Source organism: Giraffa tippelskirchi, chromosome 2, assembly GCF_054371585.1.
Source record: "Giraffa tippelskirchi isolate mGirTip1 chromosome 2, T2T-mGirTip1v1.2.pri, whole genome shotgun sequence".
Taxonomy (NCBI): domain Eukaryota; kingdom Metazoa; phylum Chordata; class Mammalia; order Artiodactyla; family Giraffidae; genus Giraffa; species Giraffa tippelskirchi.
The window spans coordinates 63,137,756-63,161,102 of NC_137276.1; the positions used below are offsets into that span (position 1 = coordinate 63,137,756).

General features: G+C 37.6%; 1 protein-coding gene across 17 annotated transcripts in view; it reads left to right on the plus strand.

The window, feature by feature from the left end:
* The window catches only part of USP54 (ubiquitin specific peptidase 54), a 58,768-nt gene that overhangs the window by 1,141 nt on the left and 34,280 nt on the right, over window positions 1-23,347 (plus strand). For 11 of the 17 annotated variants that reach the window (XR_014075798.1, XM_081565433.1, XM_081565459.1 and 8 more), the window contains 8 exons: window positions 1,978-2,070; window positions 16,215-16,349; window positions 18,030-18,143; window positions 18,281-18,363; window positions 18,788-18,893; window positions 19,004-19,150; window positions 20,947-21,096; window positions 22,797-22,965. Coding sequence is in view for 16 of the 17 variants with exons in the window: in XM_081565433.1 (XP_081421559.1) it covers window positions 1,978-2,070; window positions 16,215-16,349; window positions 18,030-18,143; window positions 18,281-18,363; window positions 18,788-18,893; window positions 19,004-19,150; window positions 20,947-21,096; window positions 22,797-22,965 (997 nt within the window). In the remaining variant the exon portion in view is untranslated. Of the gene's footprint in view, window positions 1-1,977; window positions 2,071-2,571; window positions 2,643-12,467; window positions 12,603-16,214; window positions 16,350-18,029; window positions 18,144-18,280; window positions 18,364-18,542; window positions 18,609-18,787; window positions 18,894-19,003; window positions 19,151-20,946; window positions 21,097-22,796; window positions 22,966-23,347 lie in introns of all 17 variants that reach the window. The other 6 variants (XM_081565513.1, XM_081565538.1, XM_081565419.1 and 3 more) reach the window with 4 other exon arrangements.

Sequence of the window (23,347 nt, forward strand, 5' to 3'; positions counted from 1 at the left end):
CTGTTTCTTTTTTTTTCCATTTAAGACTAAGGTGTCTCATCACTCTAGTTGCTTTCCTCCAGTCTAGAAAGCAAAATTCTTTCCATAAGTCAAAGATTTTCAGGTATGTTATTCTTGTCTCATAATATTCAGGCTCTCAGCATACTGATTGGGGTCCAGTCTTTGCCCACTTCTTTGTCTCCTTCCTCTGAGCTCTCCTATACTATCTGATTAGATATGCTTGCACAGAGCTGGTAGAAAATAAATTCCCCTAAGTTGATTATCTACTCTAAATTTTCCCTTTTGGTCTTGGTTGCCACGTTAGCTTTCTCAAAACCCCAGTGCTTACTGTCTGTATGCCTGCCCTGCCCAATCAGGGCCATAGTATGATAGGTTCATCCCTCTCAGTCTAACTTTCAAGTGATAACTTTCCCCTTTCTCTCCTCTTCAGAGTAAAAGTAAATCTTAAGATAATTATGCTTGGGTAAAGTATTAGCTTTACACCTCAGATATATGAGAAAATAAGTTGTTATGAGAGAAGAAAAGACATGGCAATGTATTTGGTATAAAAAGCACTGGACTTAGGAATTAGGAGACTTGGGTTCTAGTTTTAGCCTTTCTTTAGACTAGCCTTGTGACCTTGTACAGGTAATAGTATTTTAGTTTTCTCACTTGTAGTTCAAGAATCTTGTCAAGCTTATTTACTTATTTTGTATTATGAATTTTCATGCACACATCAACCAGGCTCAACAATGATTAACATTTACCAGTCTTAGTTCATTCATTGTCACTACTCAATTATAGAACATATTTATCCACATATACATATTTCTATATTTATACTTGAAGACATTGATAGTTTTGGAGTGCCTATTATAATCATGTTATAAGTTAAAAATAATTGTTTCTATGAGCTAATATTCTAACTTATGATATGAAAGCTATGTTCACCACAGGTGTATTGAACCCATTACGTTTATTATAAAAAGGTGTTACTTATTTGGGAGTGTAGCATGTTTCAACAAACTTTTGGAAATATGTACCTATAGATACCTAAGTATCAATGTGAAGATGCCCCAGAGGTGTCTATTATCTGGTGCTCCTAAAGTATAGTGCCTTTTTAGATATGATGCTTTTTAAATGTTTTCCAGATAAGAGTAGCTTCCTAAGGCATGCTATATATTACACTGTTTCTTTTTTAACTGAAGTTCAAAGTTTATTCAGATTTCCTGAGTTTTTTACATAGTGTCTTTTTGTATTCCAGAATCCAATCCAAGATACTGCATTTACTTGTCATATCTCCTTCGGCTCCTCTTGGCTGTGATAGTTTCTCAGTTTCCTTGGTTTGCTAATCTTGACAGTTTTGAAGAGTACTAGTCAAGTATTTTGTAGGATGTCCCATTATTGGAATTTGATGTGATTCTCATGATTAAACTGGGGTTATGGGTTTTTGAGAGAAATACCATAAAAGTAAAGTGCTGTTTTCATCACTTTCTATCAAAGTTACATTCTATGAACAGATTTATCACTGTTGATTTTACTGTTATTTTTTTAATTCTGTTGACTTAAGGAGGTCACACCTCTCTCAGAAAGGTCCAAAAATGGAGAAATCTAACAAAGAGAAAATTCCACACTACAACTCAAGCTTCTAAATAAGTTTTTAAATATTCTTGCTTTTCTTGTGTGGACCATTAAAATAAATCCTTATTATGCAGTTTTTAACCCATAAAATACCTCTTTAGGATCACATTTGATGTATCTCATACCACATTTTCTCTGTGTGATCGACTTTATGTTTGAATTAGTGTTTTTTCCATAATATGGTCATCTGTGCCTCTGATTGGATACTTCACTTTATTTGGACTTTTTTTGATACATTAGAATGAACTTTTCTCTTGAGAGTAATGATGTCTTCTGTGATCATTACCTGTTTGCTTGACTTCTTGATTTAAATGGGGAGTTTTTGTAGTGTAATGAAGTATCTTCCCTTTTCCTCAGGTTTTATGGCACTTGGACATCTTCCGACGTAGCTTTAGGCAGCTTACAACTCACAAATGCATGGGAGATTCCTGCATCTTTTGTGCTCTCAAGGTAAATACTTCAAACTTGTTTCTTCTCACTGTCATTAGGTTGCCAAATGATCAATATTTAGGTGGTTTGATTATTCAGATTGATGCTAAAGAATTTGTTGCTACATTATGTGCCTATGGTTTAGTGCAAAGGATAAGTATGATTAATTTTGCTTGCTTCAAAGAAATACTGCTTGGTATTCTGTTTCTCTGAACCTTGTGCCCATACAACTCTATTTAATGTGATAGGGTACTATTTACATGTGCTTAGACTTTGAGTATTTATCTAAAAAGCTAATACTAAATTTTCATTTTGAAAAAACAACCAATCAACTGTTTTTCATGGAATTAACTATTGTCTATTAAAGCTAAATTTAGCAACAAGCTGTTTCTATGAAGAAAAACCAGTACTAAAATTTTCCCATTTTTCCCATTCCCCAATATTTCCCATTATCACATGTAATAGATTCTTTATATTGGTTCTATTTTAATCTGACTCCAATTTTTTCATTTCTGAATAAAGTGAAGCTGAGGATTCATTTAGAGACAAATAAAATGGTGTAATGCGAGAGAGTTCTGACTCAGAGATTTTAGGTAAGTTGCTAAAGAGAAGGAGCTAGGATGTATAAAAGGCCCATTCTCCATCAGTTTTCCAACATGTATCCTCTCTGTTTCCTTGGTCCAGATATACAATGCATTATTTGTGGTTGGATGATGAAGCTTCTAGGGTCATTTTTCAGTCTCATGAAGTCTGAATCCTTGGTTTGTCACAAGGATGCTTGGTTGTGATCATTATTAACTTAGTTGTTTCTACATCTGAGAACAGGAATTATAACCAAAAAATTCCAGGATTATTTCCTAGTTAAATTTGCAACAGCTGAGTCAAAACAATTTTTTTGCCAACATCAGTTTGAAGTTTCAGTCCATGGGAGGCTGATATCTCTGGAAAGAGATGACTGAGACTTCTGAACTTTCTGCCACCAGGGTCACAAATATCTTTTTTTTCTAACTCTTTGTTTGCAACCATTATAACTTAGCAAAATATAGAATATAAATTATTGAGGACTTCCCTGGCAGTGTAGTGGTTAATGCTTCCACTACAGGGGACATGGGTTCAATCCCTGGTTGGGGAACTAAGATCCCCTGTGCCTCTTAGTGCAGCAAAAAAACAAAAAGAATACATTAAGAAAATAAATTATTGGTTAATTGAGGAGTTTAAATATGAAATTTTAATGAAACCAGATTTTTTACAAGTTGTAACGTTTCTGACTGTACCCATTCAGACAGAAGTCCGTTCAAAAGAGCATTTGGCTTGATTTTCTGAAAGGTACATTGACATTAAGTATCTAATTTTAGATAGACAAGAAACATAATGGTCCTTTGACCATCAAGTCCAAGGGAAGTCTGATTCATGACATTAAAACCAAAAAAACAGGGCAAGTTACTTGCTAGGTAGATCTGAATCCTGGGGAAATACCTGGTAGGAGAATCTCCTATAGATAGAATTTATACAGATTCTACAGATAGATTTCTACAGATAGAAAACTCCTGTCTGTACCAGGAAGAGATGATGCTGATGCCACTTACATGACCCTCTGACATACCTTTGATTAGTTAGGACTGTGCCATATTCTTGACTGACCCAGACCGGACTCTGGAGAATTGGTTGTCACAGTCTTGTTATGTTTCATTTTCCAGAGGGACAAATTGTTACTTTAATATAAATAAATACAATTATATAAGTCAGAGAGATAAAGAAAACCAACCATCAGACCTTATGGGACACCTTCTGAGATATCTAGTTATAGAAGGGAAGTTGTTTTTCAAGTTAGAGGGCTAAGGGTGTATCTTGGGAGTTTTTCAGAGAAGCAGTTGCTTATGATAGATAGGTAAATGGGCTTAGTGGATCAAAGATTATGATTTAGGACTTTCTAGCTCTGAGGATGTGTTGGAATTCTGGTGCTTTCCTCATCAATCATGTCATTGCCTGGTCTGTCCGTTAGATTTCTTTTCCTTCACTGACGCTTTTGCTGTATAAAGTGAAAGTGAAAGTCACTCAGTCGTGTCCGGCTCTTTGTGACCCCATGGACTATATAGTCTATGGAATTCTCCAGGCCAGAATACTGGAGTAGGTAGCCTTTCCCTTCTCCGGGGGATTTTCCCAACCCAGGGATCGAACCCAGGTCTCCTGCATTGTACTTGGATTCTTTACCAGCTGAGCCACAAGGGAAGCCCAAGAATACTGGAGTGGGTAGCCTATCCCTTCTCCAGGGGATCTTCTCAACCCAGGAATCAAACTGGGGTATCCTACATTGAAGGCAGATTCTTTACCAACTGAGCTATCAAATTTGCTATATTGGAAGATTAAAAACTTGATTTTTTTTCCCTGAAGGGCTTCTCAATCCCTCAGTGCTAAATAAATGTTAAATAATTAAGCTCTAGTTTGCATATACTTTGTTTTAGATGACATTATTTGCATTCTTTTAATTATTGTGCACTTAATTTGAAAATTATAGTCTTAGATTTTCCAATAAATGTGCTTAGATAATTGGTTATTTGTATAGACAAAAAGGAAATTAGATCCCTACTTCATATTATACCAAAAGTAAGAATTCAGATGAATTAAGGACTAAAATGTGAAAAAGAAATTTTTTAAGTTTTAGAAGAAACTGTGAGGGGGTATCATGGCCTAAGGGATAGAGAGGACTTAATAAGTAAGACCTGAAAAATACAAGGCTAAAAAGTTTGACATATTTTACTATAGAAAACTCAAGAACTTCTGTTCATCAGAGGATTCCATAAAGACAGTAAATATACAGGGCTACAAATTGTGAGAAAGTGTCTGCATTATATATAATCAACAAGAATTGGTATCTAGCATAGCACTTAGAGAAGAACTCCCATGAAGAATAAGTAAAAAATAAAATAAGTCAACAGAAAAACTAACAAAAGACATAAATAGGCATTTCTCAGAATGGGAAAGCCAATTAACTTTTAAGGATATGAAAGAGGCTTACCCTCTTTAATAATCTAAGAAATGTTAATTAAACCATACCCTTCAGCTTAGTAGAAATTTAAAAGTTGGATAAAATTGTTATCTAAAAGGTAGAATAATGAGAATTTATGTACATTGTTGATTGGAGTATAAATTGATACCACTATTTAGGAAATCAATTGTCATTGCATTTGTCAAACAAAATTGAAGTAACAGGTATCCTACTACTCCGTAATTCTACTCCTAGATATTCCCTGTGGAAAACTTCTGGTACATACACACCAGAAGATATATTAGAGGATATTTAATGTAGTATTTTTCTATGATTACAGAAAAATGGAAGCAACCCATTCCAACTATAGTGTAATGGATTAAAAATTATAGTTTATTCCCAGAGTAAAATACTATATAGTAGTGATAATGAATAGTTGGCAGCTACATATATCAACTTAAATTAATCACAGAAACATTACAGACAGTCCTCGACTTATGATGGTTTGACTTATGATTGTTTTGATTTTATGATGATACGAAAGCGATATGCATTCAGTAGAAACCTTACTTTGCATTTTGATTTTTTCTTGGGCTAGTGATATGTAATATGATACTTTCTTGCGTTGCTGGGCAGCTATGAGGAGCTGTCAGTCAGCCACAGTCAGTCATTCCCTGTCAGCCACACAATCATAAGGTTAAACCAACCAATACAGTTATAACCACTCTGTACCCATACAACCATTCTATTTTTCACTTTCAGTATTCAGTAAATTAGATCAAATATTCACTTTACAATAAAGTAGGCTTTGTATTAGATTATTTTGCCCAACTGTAGGCTAATGTAAATGTTCTGAGCATGTTTAAGGTAGGCTAGGCTATGATATTTGGTAGATAAGTTACATGTATTTTCGGTGGGTTTATTGGAATGTAATTCTATTGGTTTCCTAAGATGATTGGTTTCCTATCATCTCTAAGAGCAGTAGAGATGTAATCCCATTGAATGAAAAAAGCAAGCCACTGAAGACTGATAAACTATGATTCCATTTATATACAGTAGTTCAGGGATACATACATATGATAAAACTGTAGAGAAAAAAGGAATGATTTTCACAAAATTTGGGATAATGGTTACCTCTGGAAGGTGGAATGGGGAGGATATAATCAGTTGGGGAGTCTCAAACTCAATTTTTCCATTTTTTTAAGTTGTGTGGTAAGCACATGGGCATTTATTTATTATTCTTTGGTTGTATATACCCATCATGTTTGTTCTTTATTTGAATGATGATTTTTATTATAGAAAAATACAGCAATCTGGAAAGCCTAAAGTGTAAAGAGGGGAACAAAATAGTCTGTATTCCCTCACAGGGATCGTCATTTTGCTTTATGCCTCCTCTCTGGTCTATGATATTTCTAGTAATAAGTCTTTTTGCCCACCATTTTAGTAAAAAGAGTACTCCCCCTTGCCATCCTTAAATTGCCTTTCCATCTCTAACGTCTAACTATTTGTTTGAACCTAAGACTGCCCTGGAGTGATATTTTGAAGTTACTCCCTTCTTATAACCCTGGAGTGGCTTCCAATTGTCTGTTAAATCACTTTAAAAAGCAAGGTTATAGACATTTAAAAAACTAATTTCACACTTCCTTTTCTCTTCCTCTCCTTCCCAAGACTGTGTTTCAGCTATGACAATAGATAGTGCACATAGTATGCCTGCTTCTTAGATACCGCATTGCAGACGTCATTCACTCTGTCTGGATCCCTTGGCACCCCAAACACAATAACATAACAATAAATAAAACAATAACACATCCCTTTTAAATCAAACCACATCTACCTGTCAGAACTCTTTAAAGAATTTATCTTCATTAGGAAATTTTAAAAATACTCTCTCTATGTAGATCTGTGATTGACTTAACAATGTTTGGCATGGCTGAGTGGGTTTTGGGGAAGGTGGCCCAGCTTCTCTCTTGGTGTTATGCTCAGTGCCTGGACCTTAATATAAATACAGCTTTTCTGGATTCATGTAGTCTTTTAGTTGCCATGCCTTCCTCCAGGTGATCTTCCCAACTTAGGGATCAAACTCAGGTCTCCCTCATTGCAGGCAGATTTTTTACTATTTGAGCCACTAGGGAAGCCTGAGTCTTTTAGTAGTTCTTGGTGTTTTTGTTACAGAGTTTGGATATTGCCTTTTTCTTTCTGTCTTATATTCTCTCTCACTTTGTCCTGTTTAACAGATTTTCATATTGTGACATTTAGCCTCATACTTTTTTTAGTAGGTCCACTAATCTAAGCCTTCGTGCCTCATTTAGTAAGGGTAGGAGTGGGGACAGTGAGCGGAGTCATTGATGGTAAAGGTCAGCTGATGAAAGAGTGAAAGGCTAGGGTTCTGTCTGCAGAGCGGTTATATGGTATCCTGTGGTTAAGTTACATGTTAACTTGGTGGTGACCAGTGTGGGCATAATTCTGTATTTTTTTCTCGGTGAGTATAATTGTAAATATTTTTCTCTCTATTTAAAAATTAGGATAATATTTGATGAGGCTAGCAAGAATTCCTTTTTGCTGATACTTCATGACCTGTTTGCATTCTTTAGTGCTAAGTTTTATACATAAAATTCTTATTTCTTAGATTTTTTTAAAACAAGAGACTCCAGAATCCCTGAATTTGAAATAGTCTGCAAAACTTGCCAATTCTATAAAGTCAGAATTCTTTACATTAGAGCATAATTGCTTATCTCTAGAACCAACTATTAAGGGCAAAAAGAAACACAAACATGTTCCTCGATGAGTCAGAAGTTAACCAACTTTCTCTTAATCTGATGTTTGGATGAAGGATTTGCTCTTCAAAGTCTGGCTGAATGATACATATCCCTGCTCTTTCTCTAGTTGTTTACTTCACCTAGCACCTTAAATATACATTTACTATTGGCCTTATGTGGATACATTTGGATCATGTCTTTATTTTGTTTTTTCTTTTGGTCTATGAATGTTTGTCAGTAGTCCTGTGTCTTATAATCTTCACTGGTACAGTAGAATATGTTGTGTGTCCAGAACTTTTTGGTGGTTTGTACACAAAACCACAGAAATGGACTATTTTTGATAGTCCATTTCTTTTGATCCTGTAAAATATACTGTTGGCTTTTTTTTCTGTGTTACTTGACACTAAGTCCGTAAAGTAATTGCAGCTTCAAAATCTTGCATGCAAATTATTAATGAAGAATTCGTTAGTCTTTCTGCTTACTTTGAACCACGATTTCTTTCAACTCTGATTCAGCAAATAGAAGGGACTTGTGTGCTAATTACCCTGTCCCTTCTAAAACACCAAATTTATTCCCATCTAGTATTACCTACCTAAACTGTTGTCATGCCTATAGCCCAGAGCTCTTACTCATATCGAATCTGCCTGGCCTCCAGGGTATGACTTTACTTTGGTGTTGGTTTATTTATTTATCTCAATCCAGAGGAGGAAATCCGTCCTCTGTACTTAGTATGCCACAAAGATTTTGTTCTCCTTCCAGGGATTGTACTAGAGGCTTTGCAGTGCCAGGATGTAGGACAGAGTGTTTTTTGTTATAGGCAAAGAAGAATGCTGCATTGATTGATTAAATCCAATAAATCTTCTCAATTAGTGATTTTTTTTTTTTTTAAGACTGAATATAAGGCCTAAAAGCCTTGGAGTGGTGGTGATGATGGAGGTAGGGATGGAGGAAATAGGTTTTTGTATGTTAAGGTGTCCTGGAATGTATAAGCCTGTATCTGTAGAGCAGTAGTAAGACTATTGTGAAGGAGCAGTAAAGTCTGTGTTCTGCTGATTGCTCACTTGTTAACTGGGGGGAAATTAGAGGGTTAAGGGAACAAATCTCAATACCTTTTGATTTTGTACCATGTAGCTGTTCCTATACTGGGGACTGAAACACACACATATGGAGTAAAGTCGTGTAAGGAATTACAGTCTGGTCATTTTTTTGTTTGTTTGTTTTTTCTGTAGATTTTAGGAATAGAAAGTTCTTCATTGTCTTGTAGTCATTGCCACTATCAGAAAACAATAAACCCATTATCCTGGACTGACTATGTAAACCAGGAAATTAGATTTCTAGTATGTTACCCAGAAATTTTAGCTCATAATAAACAGCCCTATATGTTACCCAGAAATTTTAGCTCTTACTAAACAGCCCTCACGTAAGCAAGGTCCTTATGTCTAAGGCACGTGACTAAGTTGAACTTCATTGTTTTGCCTATTTATGGAATATGACCGTATTTTTGTGATCTTTCGGTTAACCTTTCTTAGTCTTTTTTTTTTTTTTTTTACTTTTGGCCACACTGCACACATGGCATGCAAGATCCCTGACCAGGGATGGAACCTGTGCCCCCTACAGTGGAAGCGCAGATTCTTAACCACTGGACCATTGGGGAAGTCCCTAACTTTTCTTAGTTTTAAAGTTGTATTAGGATGTCCCTAAGTTTTCTGAGTTAATTTAATGATTGACATAACTTGGATACTATAAAACTTAAGCTCTTATCCTTTTAAAAATTATATGTGTGTGGCTGAGTCTCATTGCTGTCCACCTGAAACTATCACAGCATTGTTAATTGGCTATGCTGCTACTCCTAAGTCGCTTCAGTCATGTCCAACTCTTTGAAACCCTGTGAACTGTAGCCCATCAGGCTCCTCTGTCCATGGGATTCTCCAGGCAAGAATACTGGAGTGGATTGCCATGCCCTCCTCTAGGGTGTCTTCCTGACCCAGAAATTCAACCTGCATCTCTTATGTCTCCTGCATTGGCAGGCAGGTTTTACCACTAGCATCGCCTGTTAATTGGCTATACTCCAATATAAAGTTAAAAAAAAAGCAAAAATGAAATTCTAGAGTTCAGAATTTTACATGATATTTCAAATAGAGGATATGACTATAGGGAAAAATATATTAGATCACCATGATTCTTTCCTTTCCAGAGTTTATGGCAGAACCTGAAACTTTTACAATCTCTAATCCTTGTGCTTGTCCAGAAGGGTTCCATTTTTTATTTCCCCATGAGGTAAATGGTTATGATATTGATTCTCAAAATTTGATTTGAATACTGTTGGTAATCTATATGGTCCTACATCTTTAATCTTGGCAAAAATTAGCAGATTGACTTATATTTTAGTTTAGTTTAGTTCAACATTAGTTTATGATTTCCCACTGAAAACAGTACTATTCCCTGGTGAATCTGGCCTATTTATGCCTCTGTGTCTACCTGTCCAATATCTTGAAGTCTGGTTATTTCTATCTGTGTCTCTACCTTTGTGTGTTTGTGGGTGTCTTTTTTGTGTGAGTGGCAGGAATGAGTGTGAAAGGTAGTTTATGATGGTCTTTTACTTTACCACTGCAAGTCCAAGGTTTTAGCTTTTGAACTGAGTGCAAATAAAGCCCTAAACTCGTGGGGAGATAATGGTATTGATAATTGAATTTAATTTAAAGGAACTAATATAGGATATGTGGGTAATTTTCTAATTAGAAAGTCCAGAGGCTATTTTAAGACATAAGGTTAAAGAATCCCAGGAGAGAAACTGGCCAGCTGTTCTCTGCCTCCCCCAAAGTTTGAGCAAGTGTTTCTGTTGAATTGACTGGATACGTTTTTCTAAGAGTGTGGTAATGGTATTATGGTTATGTTTTAAACTAGAAGTATTCTTATTTTTTAGAGGCATCTCCTGAAATATTTACAGATGGATAATGTCTGGTATTTGTTTCAAAATGACCTGGGAAAGGGGTGAGTGGGTGGGTGGTATATATGGAATAAGCTTGGCCACAGGCCAGTAATTGTTGAGGATGGATAATGGGTACAAGGAAATTTATTGTGCCGTTTTGTCTAACCTGATATGTTTGAACTTCTTTGCAATAAATGTTAAAAATCCAGTGTTACTGTTTTGGGTGCCAGAATGGTAAACATTTAAACATTCTTTCTCCTCTTGAAAAAAAAACGTTCAGCTTTCTTTTGAACACGCAAAACTAGGGTGAAATTTCTCTCTTCCAGCAGTCAGTGACCCACTAGGAGTAGCTCCTTTATCTTCCTTTCAAAGGATTGTGTTTATAAACAGGCTCAATTGGCCACATCTAGTTTTATGATTTATTTAGGTGTATGATTTCCAGGAGGTGTGGGGGAAAAAAAGATAGTTCTAAGAGCCAAAATTATAGATTTGGGAAGCTCAGATCAAGAAGAGAAATCCTGAGAATTGAGTTAGTGATAGTGTGTAACATGCGTCATGCCTTTGTAGAAAATATTGCTGGACACCTCTCAGAGGTGAGTTGGACTGCCGACTAGGGCACTTTCCAAAAACCTTGGGCCCATAAAGCATCAAATTTAGTGACAGCCCTTTTCCTTGACCTGTATCTTCCCTACTCATGACTTCTTTTTGGTACAAAGCTAGGAACTTCTGAGAGAGAAATAATCAGCTATGCCTTGCTTAAAGACAAAATCTGTGTTTTAGGGGAAAGAAAAAAAAATCTCAAGCAACAGCTGCATTTGTACATGCCAAAGTACAAAGACTTTCTGTCTTTATGGCGCTTTTATCTTATTTACATGGTTTTTACTAATCCAAATAATTATATGCTCATGTGGGTAGAATTGTTTTGCTACTTGATCCAAGAGAGATGGGTGGGGAAGCACCTGCTTTTAGTCATTAAAGTCTTGTTGCTTTTGCACTGCATCCAAGAAAATAGTTAATAAACAAAAAGTAATTTGCCTTTTCCTGAGAATGAAAAGGAACACCTCTTTGGTTTCACTCTGTGAAGAAGAGCAGAGAGAAACCTCAAAGTTGGGTTTTCTATTTATTGAAATGAAACTGACAGGGACCCCACAGAGGAAAATGATTCCTGGGTTTTGGCCCTTTCTGCCCTCTCTCCCTCTCTGCCATAGAACTCAGCAACTGGAAGAATACCAGTTTTTGTTCCTTATTGGTGCTACCACCTGTTCTTATTGCTGAACTAAATGTTCTTGGCTTTCTTTGGTGTGAATAGGATCTCCCTCTGGGAAAGGTGGGAGGAGGGTGAAAAAGGGAACAGGAGAAGGCTCGTTCCAGCCTTGTGCTCATGTGAGAGGGACACACAGGGGTTAGTGTGCTGCCCTAACAGAGGGGCTTTGTGCTGCAGCTTCTTCCAGAGCTGTGGCTCCACAGATGCATGCTGGGCAGGCTTAGGCTGCTTCATCCCCGATGCACATGCTTGTTACTAACAAGACCGATAATAATTAAAATAAGAAAAGAAAGAATATGCAAGCAGAGGCTATTCTGAAAGGATATTCAGTGTGTATGGAGAAAGCTGTCTGTAATTAAGAGGTTAAAAAAGAGTGGCATGGAGATGATGCCAGTGAATGCAAGAGCCAGATCTGTTGTTGCATATGCACTGTGGATGCAGGCAGAGCTCTGACTTTAAGTCTTTCTTTCCCTTGTTATCTAGGTCATGAGAAATCAGCCTCTCTTAAATACAAGCGGCAGAATAGAGAAGAGTTTCAACCTTCGTACCCAGATCTCAGAGACTGAGGAGGTAGCTCAAGGTAGAAGTGTGTATCTGACTCAAGGCCTTTCTTCATAGGTCAGTGCAGGCAGTAACCTAAAATAACTCCCAAATAGAATGGTGATGATAATAACAGTTAGCAGTTAGATAGCACTTTCATACTGTCAGACTAAGATATAAGTATCTAAGATATAAGTATAAAGATAGATAATTTATGTAATCCTTAAATAATCCTAGGAGGTAAATACTATTATTAATTCTCTTTTAGAAGAGGAAACTAAAGCCTAGAGAAGTTAAGTAGCTTGTCCAAGTTCATATTGATGATAAATAATAGGGCTGGGATTTTGAACACAAATAGTATGGTTCCAGAGTCCATACTATTATGCTGTTATGCTATGCCATCTCTCCGTGGAGCTCTGTCCTTTCTCAAACAGGGTCATCGGAGCCATAAAGTATTTTGAGTGGCTATTTTCTTAATTCTCTCTAGGATGGTAACATAACTAATACTATGTGTAGGAGAGAAGTTAATTCATTAGGAGCTATTGATGCCTTCGAGTATTAAGACTTAATTCTTGGGGAAACCCAGTTGAGAAAGACTAAAGGGGCTGTAGTTTGCATTTGCTTTGTTTGTACAGAACTGTCCTGAAACTAATTTTCTATTGGTTTGTTTTGGAACTGATCGTGGGCTCTGAACAGAGGACCAAACCTTATCCATTCCTTACCCAAGAGGTAGAGCTTTTGTCAGCATTGATGCCTTACCGTTAATGATTGAGAAGAATGACAGGTGGGAATATGATAGTGGTTACCAAGTTTGGCCATGCTAAAGTGACTCTCTTTCATTATATCATCAAGTGTTTAGATCACCATATGTAGAAGCAGTCACTACTTCTTTTCCTACTTTCCTTTTCCTTTTTTCTTCACATTTTCCCAAGTTTCAAAATTGCATTGATCACTTGGTTGGTATCCAGTTGCCTCTGGGAGTGTTTAACTGTGGACCTAGATCTCTCCTTTTGGTCTAGTTTAAGGGGTCACTGATAGATGTTCTTGCACTTCCAGCAACAAATTATGGAAGATTTTGCTCTGCCTTTACCTGATCTTATAATAGACTTTTTAAAACTTTCTGGGCCAATCCAAAATAACTTAAAAGTAATTGTAAGAGACCTCTGCCCCCAACTCCATGCTTGTTAAATAATACTAAATATGGTTTATTGGTACTGCCTCCTCCATATCATAAACTTGTTTATAGGCAAATAATAGCCAGGTACATGGTAAATTGTTCTCAAGTTGCTATAGGGATAGATGTTCAATGTGTATGAGGTGGAATGATGATATCCAGAAAGTAGTATGAAGAAAACAGTTCCTACTTGAAGTTAGAAGAATGAGGTTTAGTCTCATTTTGCTTGAACTGGTTGTATTACTTTAAAAATTTTCACTCAGAAAGTTGATTCTTCATCTTTAAGAGTAGGGACTTAATATTTTCCCTTAATAAGATCTACTCATATAAAATCATTCATTCATTTAAAACTAGATTTTAAAAAGTTTAAAAAAATTTATTTATATACTGTTTTGACTGTGCTGGGTCTTTGTTGTTGTGTGGTTCTCTGTCCAGTTATGACGAGAGGGGCTACTCTTCAGTTGCAGTGTGAGGGCTTCTCATCATGGTGGCCTCTCTTGTTGCAGAGAACAGGCTCTAGGGAGTGTGGGCTCTGGTAGCTGTGGCATTCGGGCTCAGCAGTTGCGGTTTCCTGGCTATAGAGCCAGCCTCAGTAGCTGTGGCGCACAAGCTTAGTTGCTCTGCAACATGTTGGACTTTCCCAGGCCAGGGATCAAACCTTTGTCTCCTGTATTGGCAGGTGGATTCTTTACCACTGAACCACCAGGGAAGCCCGAAAGCTAATTGTTGATAGCCTTTTACATGTCAGTACTATTCTTGGTGCTGGAGTATAGCAAGGAATTAAAGGATGAAAATTTCTGACTTCATACTCTAGGGAGTGCAGTTAGACAATAAATAAATAAAATATATGGTATGACTGTTGGTAACAAGTGCCATAGGGAAAATTAAAACAGGTAAACGTGGGAGGTTTAGAAAAAGTGGGTGAGGCTTGCTGTTTTAAATAGAATGATCAAGGAATACAATATTGAGAAAGTAATATTTGGATAAAAATTTGAACGGAATGAGTGACTGAGCTACTGCAAGTAAAGTGTCAAGTAAAATGAGGACCAAGATTAGCCGTTCTAGATTGATGGGACCTCTTACTGTTAGCTCACGTAGGTAGGTTGATAAAAGTGATCTCATTTCTGGTCTCATTCGTAAGTCTGAAAAATAACCCTGGATTTTTTTTTTTTTTAATATGAATAATTACTAACAAGCATTTCAGGTGAGTGACCTTTGTCATGTTGATATGTAACTCACTGTTGGGTGAGTGGTTTATCTGGGTGGCTTAGTGTGGATCTGGGCCATGTGATGTCAGTGAACACATTCTAGTCTCAGGGCGGAGGGTCTGATACCACTCAGGAAGACACCTCAAGCCAGGTGCCACTTGTTGCCACTCTTTGTTTCCATTCTCTGGATATCACATTCATCATTGTTTCAAATATAGGTAAAGATGGAGAAGGCAGATACATTTAGTTACACCAAAATAAAAAACTATTGCGCTTGAAAGATACCAGAAGACTAGAAGAAGGTATTTGCTATAAGTAGTACTCACAGAAGACCCAGAAAAACTAATGCAGTTAGAAAGACTAAAATTAAACAGTTTGCCTATATTAATTGCTGACAAGGATACGGGGCAATTTATTTATATTCATGCACTGGTAGAAGTTTAAGTTGCCATAATCTCAAAAAAGTGGAGACTGCCAAAATTTCTGTCAATTAAAAAATGATAAATAGATGTGATAGAGTAACCTGATGTAATGCCATACAGCAAGGAGAAGGGATGAAATGTATGGATAATCTCAAAAATAATGCTGAATTTTTTTTAAAAAAAGTAAAATTCAGTGTGATACTTTTTACATAAACAAAGAACATATACACACAAGCATACTATATGTTACTGAGAGATAAATATACACACACACTTACAAATATATATAAAGTATTAAAAACAAAAGATTGTGGTATGAACCCATGATAGTGAGTGACTGGTCTTAAAGGGGACTTTAGCTTTATCTGCAGATTAGAAATAAACATGATAGAATGTTTATTTCTGAGTGTTAGACATGTATGTATTTGTTATATTGTTCCTTTTACTTTTGGGTAATTTTATAGTAGCTAAACAGTTTAAAAGAAGAGGGCCAGATTTCATAGGATGAGCCACCAGAGAATAATTAACCAGTTTATTGACATATAATTTATCTTTATTTACTATAGACCATCCATCTCTTTATATATCAGAGGAAATGAGGTAACTGCATTTCTTTAATGCATGACAACAATCTCTCCTAATGTGTCCTTAATGGTATATCACACTCATATGGAAAAGCAAGGATCCTGATGAGCGCATGTCATGCCCATTCTTATAAGTCTTGTTTTTTTACTTTTTCTATTACTTACTGCAGGCATATCAGCTCCTGGAAGGTACATTTCATTCCATAGCTATAAGCATGGAGATGCTAGCATGACAGACTGGGATTCATAGAAGCTGAATAACAGCATTGTGCTTTTCCCCTTGTCTAACCTCTTCTCCACAGGGAATCTTTAACCAGTTTCAGTGCAGTAGTGAAAAAGTGCTTCCATCTGACACTCTCCGCAGTGCTCTGGCAAAGACTTTTCAGGATGAACAGCGTTTCCAGCTGGGAATTATGGATGATGCTGCGGAGTGCTTTGTAAGTGCTGGCCTCTGGCCCTCTTTGATACGGGGTGAGGCTGTGGATGGTCTCCGTCAGGGACTTGTTACTTTACTGTGGCATTTACTGTATTCCTCATCTCTACAGCTAGCACTAGAATTTCCCTAGTTTCTCAGAGCTCTAAGTTGTCTCCGCTGAGTATGAATTCATTCTCAGTATGAATTGCCTAGTGAGTTTATTCTTTTTCCTTCAGGGTTAGGGTCTTTTCGTGCTTGCCATTGCATAGAACAGTAGCTCTCACCTTCACAGGAGACAAGGCTCATTATATAAATATAAATTGCTGGGTCCTACTCTCTTGAGTTTCTGATTTAGTAGGTTTGGAATAGGGCCCAAGAATATCTATAACAAGTTCCTAGGTGGGCTAATGCTGATACTACCGGTCTGGGGAACCACACTTTGAGAGCTCCTGCATTACTCAAGATAATTAAATAGAGAGTAGCTGAGTCCTTAGCACAAACATGATGTGCTACTTTTGGTGATTTTGAGTAGACAGCCCTCACTTTTTTCGACTCCAGGTGCCACCCATCAATCTTCAGAAAGCTCTCTGAAGAGTGGCAGAGAGCTTTCTGCAACTATTAAACAATTTGAGTAATGTACATCCTATTACAGGGTAAAATGTACCCCTGAGAAACTGGATCTCTGGATTTATTGCTGGTAGGAATCTATAATGATCTAGCCACTCTTGAAAACACTTTGGCAGTTTCTTTTTCCCTGGCTGCACTGCACAGCATGTGAGATCTTAGTTGCCTTAGTTAAATCCATGCCCCCTGCATTGGGAGTGCAGAGTCATAACCACTGGACCACCAGGCAAGTCCCCTGGCAGTTTCTTAAAACAGTAAACTTGCAAACTACCATAAGATTCAGAAGTTAGATTCCTAGGCATGAATCCCAAAGAGATGAAAACATATGTTCATACGAAAACCTATCCATGAATATTCATAGAAGCTTTATTTATAATAGCCCCAAAGTAAAAAGCCCCAAATACTTTTAATGGATAGATGGTGAAACAATCTGTGGTACTTCTATGCCATGGAATGCTATGCAGCAGTAAAAGTAAATGGTTGATTTGTGCAACAACTTGAATGATCTAAAGGGAATTATGTTGAGTGAAAAACTCAGCATCAAACGGTTGATCCCATCTATATAGCATTCTTAAAATAATAAAATTATAGAGAGAGGAGAACATATTAGTGGTTGCTAATATGTTAAGGTTGGGATTGAAGTTATAAAAGGATAGCATAGGGAGCTTTGAGGTGATGAAACAGTTTTATATCTTGATTGTGGAGGTGTTTACATGAATATACATGTGATAAAACTGAATCGAGCTTTACAGACCCACAGATGAATGTATGTAAAGCTAGTGAATGAATAAACTCTGGATTGTACTGATGTCCATTTGCTGGTTCAGATATCATACTATAGTTATGTAAGATGCCTTCTGTGGAGGAAACTGGGTGACGTGTACATGGACTGCCTATACAATTTTTTGGGAAACTTTCTGTGAATTGATAATTATTTCAAATTAAAAATTTAAAAAATATATCAGAGATATTCTCACCTTCCAGGAGGATTGCTGTTTCTCTGAATAAACTGCCAACAAATTTGTGCTTTTCTTTGTTAAATGTTTTTGATACACTGCTTTTGTTCCTTCCCTGTTAGGAAAATCTCCTGATGAGAATTCACTTCCACATTGCTGATGAAACCAAAGAGGACATATGTACTGCCCAACACTGCATCTCCCACCAGAAGTTTGCAATGACACTGTTTGAGCAGGTGAACCTTATCTTTATCCCTATCACTTAGACCTTTTCTTTAAGAACACTTTATCCTAGGATGTAGAGTGTCACATGGGTGCCAAAGCAGTTAATAACTGTGGCCTACTGGTTTCACTTTTTCCTCCCTGGGCTTAGTGCGTATGTACCAGCTGTGGCGCCACTTCTGACCCGCTGCCTTTCATCCAGATGGTGCATTATATCTCCACTACTTCCCTTTGGTGAGTCTTACAGCGTTGGGTTCTCTGTATTCTTAGGCACTCCTGGGTTTTAACCAAAGGCTCCCAGGTAGCTTGTATACTTATTGCTGAGTCTTTACTATACTGTGGGATCTCAGAACAGTCATTTTGAATAACCTTTGTTTTCCTTCTTTCCTGTCCCATCTCTCCCCTTCTCTTAGTCCCAGTTCTGGCCAGCAGAGTGGGAGGAGGAATAGGGATTCTATGAGCTTTGGATTTGGGGACCAGCAGGCTCACTTACTTTGTGGGACACTGAGGCTGGTCAGGACAAGGGGTTTTAGCATAGTGGGCAGAGGAAGAAAGTCAATCAAACATGTGAGTTAGGAATCTGCATGAATGATTTATTTGATTTAGCTATAACTCTACAACTCCCCAAATCATCCCCCTTCAACTTCCCATCTCGAAGCAATCAGGCTATTTGTATGCTGGAAAGACGAGAAAAACCCTCGCCAAGCATGTTTGGTGAGCTGCTGCAGAATGCCAGCACCATGGGGGATCTGCGAAACTGCCCGGTGAGTTGTCAGGTGTGGGGATCAGAGTGGGGAGGAGAGCCCTGGGGTTAGTGGAATTAAGGCAGAGCCAGTGGGAAACATGTCAAACTGACCTTATACGTATATTTCAGAGCAACTGTGGAGAAAGGATTCGGATTCGCCGTGTGTTGATGAATGCACCACAGATTATCACAATTGGGCTGGTATGGGACTCGGACCACTCAGACTTGGCAGAGGATGTCATTCACAGCCTGGGCACCTGCCTTAAGCTGGGTGATGTGAGTGTTAATTACCTGTATCTCTCACTTGGAGTTCTTGTATCTTAGCATTGCTCAAGGGCAAAGAGCTTCTAAACACAAAGTGAAGTGAAGTTGCTTAGTCGTGTCCGACTCTTTGCGACCCCATGGACGATAGCCTACCAGGCTCCGCCGTCCATGGGATTTTCCAGGCAAGAATACTGGAGTGGGCTGCCATTTCTTTCTCCAAAAACACAAAGGTATATCCTAAATGACAAATACTAAAGAGTTTTGAACAAATGCATTGTGTGTATATGTAGACATGCATATGCATGCATGTACATGCTCACATACCTTCTTTCTATAGGTGGCAAAGGCTTTTTGGAAGATATGGAATGATCTTGGTCTTGAAAGATACGATAGGCAGAGCTTAGCTATTGATAAAAATGAAGTAATTCAGTACTTCCTTGGTGGTTCATTGGTTAAGAATCTGCCTGCTGGTGCAGGAGACATGGGTTTGATCCCTGGTCCGGGAAGGTCCCACGTGCCACAGAGCAACTAATCCCATGTGCAACAACTGCTGAGCCTGCACACCCTGGAGGCTGTGCTCTGCAACAAGAGAAGCCACTGCAGTGAGGAGTCTGAGCATCGCAACTGGAGAGGAGCCCCTACTCACTGAATCTAGAGAAAGCCCACACAACAATAGAGACCCAGCATAGCCAAAAATAAATAATTAATTTTAAAAAAATCAAAGAATTCATAGAGTTATCCTGTGCTCTGCTCATTGTTAGTTAATACCAGTGTATTCCTCCATGGGAGGTAGTAAGGTCAAAGAGGTAAGCAGTCCTGACTAGTGCTGCTATGGGTGATGAAAGAGGTAGAAGTTGGTGACATGAGTCCTAGATATTAAATTCATGATGAGGAACCAGTGTGTGTTGACAAGGTAATGAATTGGCTTGGAAGAGAGTTCTAGTGGTTTTCCATGCATCTATTCAGGGAAATAGGGAACGGACTTCAAACATGGGGTCATTGCTTTATCAGCTGCATGTCCTAGTATAGGTACAGCCAGAGTTTTCCTTCAGTTCAGAAGAAGAGCCAGGAAGTTTGTAATTTCCTTTCTACTGGTTTCTCTTTCTGATGGTCCTGTGACTAAGGAGATCCTTTGTTGTCTTTTGATGTCATTAAGTTATGGCTGAGAATAAGTGGACTATTGGGATCTTATTTTGGATTTCCTTGCCAAAGAATCTCTGACATAATAGCTATGCACAATACTTTTTCTAAGTTTCTGTAGCATATGTTTTTTTTTCTACTTTTGTTATGTTTTTATGATTGCTTTCTCAACCAAACAGGTTCCTTAAGGCAAGAGTCCTTGCCTTCAAACATTTTATATGTCTCTTTGTACCCAGGACAGTGCTGGACATCTTAGAATTGAAATGCTAGTAACCAGTGCGAAGCAATTGCTTCTCCTAAGGCCTTTCTTATCCTCTACTTAGTGTCTCAGCAGGAACTTTATATTTATGGCACCAGCTGATAAATAACGTTTGAAACTTAAGAATGTTTTATTCTTTTTTTTTTCCAACATCCTGGCTCCTCTTAGGATGAGCCCCAGCAAGAAAAATTGTTAAAATGTATGAAGAAACATCACCACCTTGCCAGTTTGACCATTTTCTCTCTTTTCCTTAAATTCTGCCTTTTTAAGTTCATTACTTATGATAATATGGACTAGCAAAACAAGAAGCAAGTCAGTACCTTAATTAAGAAATGATGGAGTCTTCTGAGAGATGATATGAGAGGGTTGAGTATGTGACTGTTCTTTCCTTTCTCCTCTTTCCCCACAGCTGTTTTTCAGAGTGACAGATGACCGGGCCAAGCAGTCTGAACTGTACTTAGTAGGAATGATCTGTTACTACGGCAAACATTACTCTACATTCTTTTTCCAAACTAAAATCCGCAAATGGATGTATTTTGATGATGCTCATGTCAAGGAGGTAGGAATATTCAAACCCTTCTCAATGTGTTTGGTGACTGGAACAAAAAACTACAGTTATTTGTCTTCAGTGTTTCATTTTCATAATTTTATTGTCTATCTGCCTGTCTATAATTTATGAATGTCAGTCTTGTCTCCCCCAACAGAACAAGTTCCTTGAAGACAGAAGCAATTTATCTTCTATATTGTCTTTGAATCCCCTCACCAAGCATTCAGCACAGTTCTGTATTTTTAGTTGAAAGGGCTTTTTTAATGCATTCATTGGTTGATTTGAGCAAGAACAATCTAATGTGTCAAATTAGTTTATAAGCTTAGCATGAAATTCAGAATTCCAGATCTTGGAATTAACAGTGAGTAATGCTTTGTCTCAGGACTGCTATAATTTGTTCTCTAGTAGTTATCTTCCTGAAATACTCTATCATGGATGAATGTGTTTTGGGATAGTATAAAAAAAATAAGGCCATGATGATATTTAAAGCTGGAAATTTGGTGCTATCTAAACCATGGAGTGTGTGGCTGAAGTAGTTTAAGTGACCCATGTGAGTTAGGAAGCATCTTGTGATAAGGTTAGCAGCTAGGAAATTGCTGACTCTAATCTATACCAACTTGTGGACCTTACGTAATATCTTCCACAAACAGTAAAGTCTTTGTCAAATTCCCTGATTCTCTTCTTCGTCTCTTTTTTACTGTTGTAATTTTGGCAACTTAGGTAAGTTCTTTGAGCTTTAGGTTTTTTTATTTGAAAAATAATACCACCGCCTCATACAAATAAGATTTGTATGAAAAAAGCATATAAATGTGTTTCAGTCAGAATAACTCAGTTATACATTTACTGAACATCTATTATGAAATAAGTGCTGTGCTAGTTGTCTGACTGCAAGAACACACCATCTAAGAATGTGACTGGTCCAGACTTAGGAGAGAGTCAGAGTGGGGATTTGATTGGATTGTTGTTTCCATGGCTATCCTGTCACTTTTTCCCACTGCTGTGGCAGCACTGAATCCAGCACAAAGCTAAAGCTGAAGGGTTCAGCTGTCCATTCTAAGCAGTTTGACATTTTATGTCCTGCCACGTGTGAACTCTGAAACGGAGTGTCATTTATTCTAAGGCAGTCTGTGAGAGAGTTTCTGTGTGCTCTCTAGCTTCATTCAAGTGATTTTAATATTTAGCAGAAAATGATAGAAATGCAGATTTCAAGCAGGGGCTTTTATTTGATGTCTGTGAAAAGAAATTGATCCCCAAGTACAACTGAAATCGCCTCACGTAGCATATTCAGCTTTGAGAACTTTTATTCATATTTCACAACTGAATTGATGTTTTACATGAATAAAAATAATTTTATTCATCATTCCTATCTGTTATAGGGTTTTAGCTAAAAGGATTTCACAAAAAAAGACTTAACAAAAAATTCATTGGTACTTTCCTGGTGGTCCATTGGTTAAGATTCTGTGCTTTCACTGTGCAGGAGGCACAGGTTTGATCCCTGGTTGGGGAACTAAGACCTGCATGCCTCATGGTGTGGCTAAAAATTAAAAAAAAAAAGTTTGTCTTAAATTTAGGTCTAAGATCTCTTTTGTTGTCTTTTTACCCAGTTCTTGTCTTTTCATCTCTTTTTCTTTAGAAAAATAGAACAGAAAAATATATGTTGAATTATGGACATGAAGTATAATTGTCTTGCTTTTCTGGTTGTTCTGGTTCAGATTGGGCCCAAGTGGAAGGATGTGGTGACCAAATGCATCAAGGGGCATTATCAGCCTTTGCTGCTGCTTTATGCAGATCCCCAGGGTACCCCAGTGTCCATCCAGGACCTGCCTCCCCAAGTTGAGTTCCAGTCGTACAGCAGGATGTGCTACGATAGTGAAGATTCAGGTGAGCAGCCCAGCTCTTTACTTTTCTCCCTCCCCCTGGCCATGTGATGACTAGACAGTGGGTCTCATAGCTATGAACCTGGCACTTAACTTAGCCTGGAGAAAGATAAGGCAGGTTTGCCAACTCGTGCTGAAGCCCAAGTTGTGCCAGACTTAGTTTCCTTCACTGTTGTCTGAATGTGTTGTCTTGATCACCTGGCCCCGATTCAAAAGTCAGAAGGAAGTTATGTTGATTTGGACTGAGATATTAAATTTATGAGGGAAACTTCATTATCTAACCATCTCATATTGCTAATGAGACTGATTCTTACTAGTGATTTAACAGTGATGTGAGTCATTAGGACCAAGAAAATGATACGAGTTACTACAAAGCTAGTCACTTT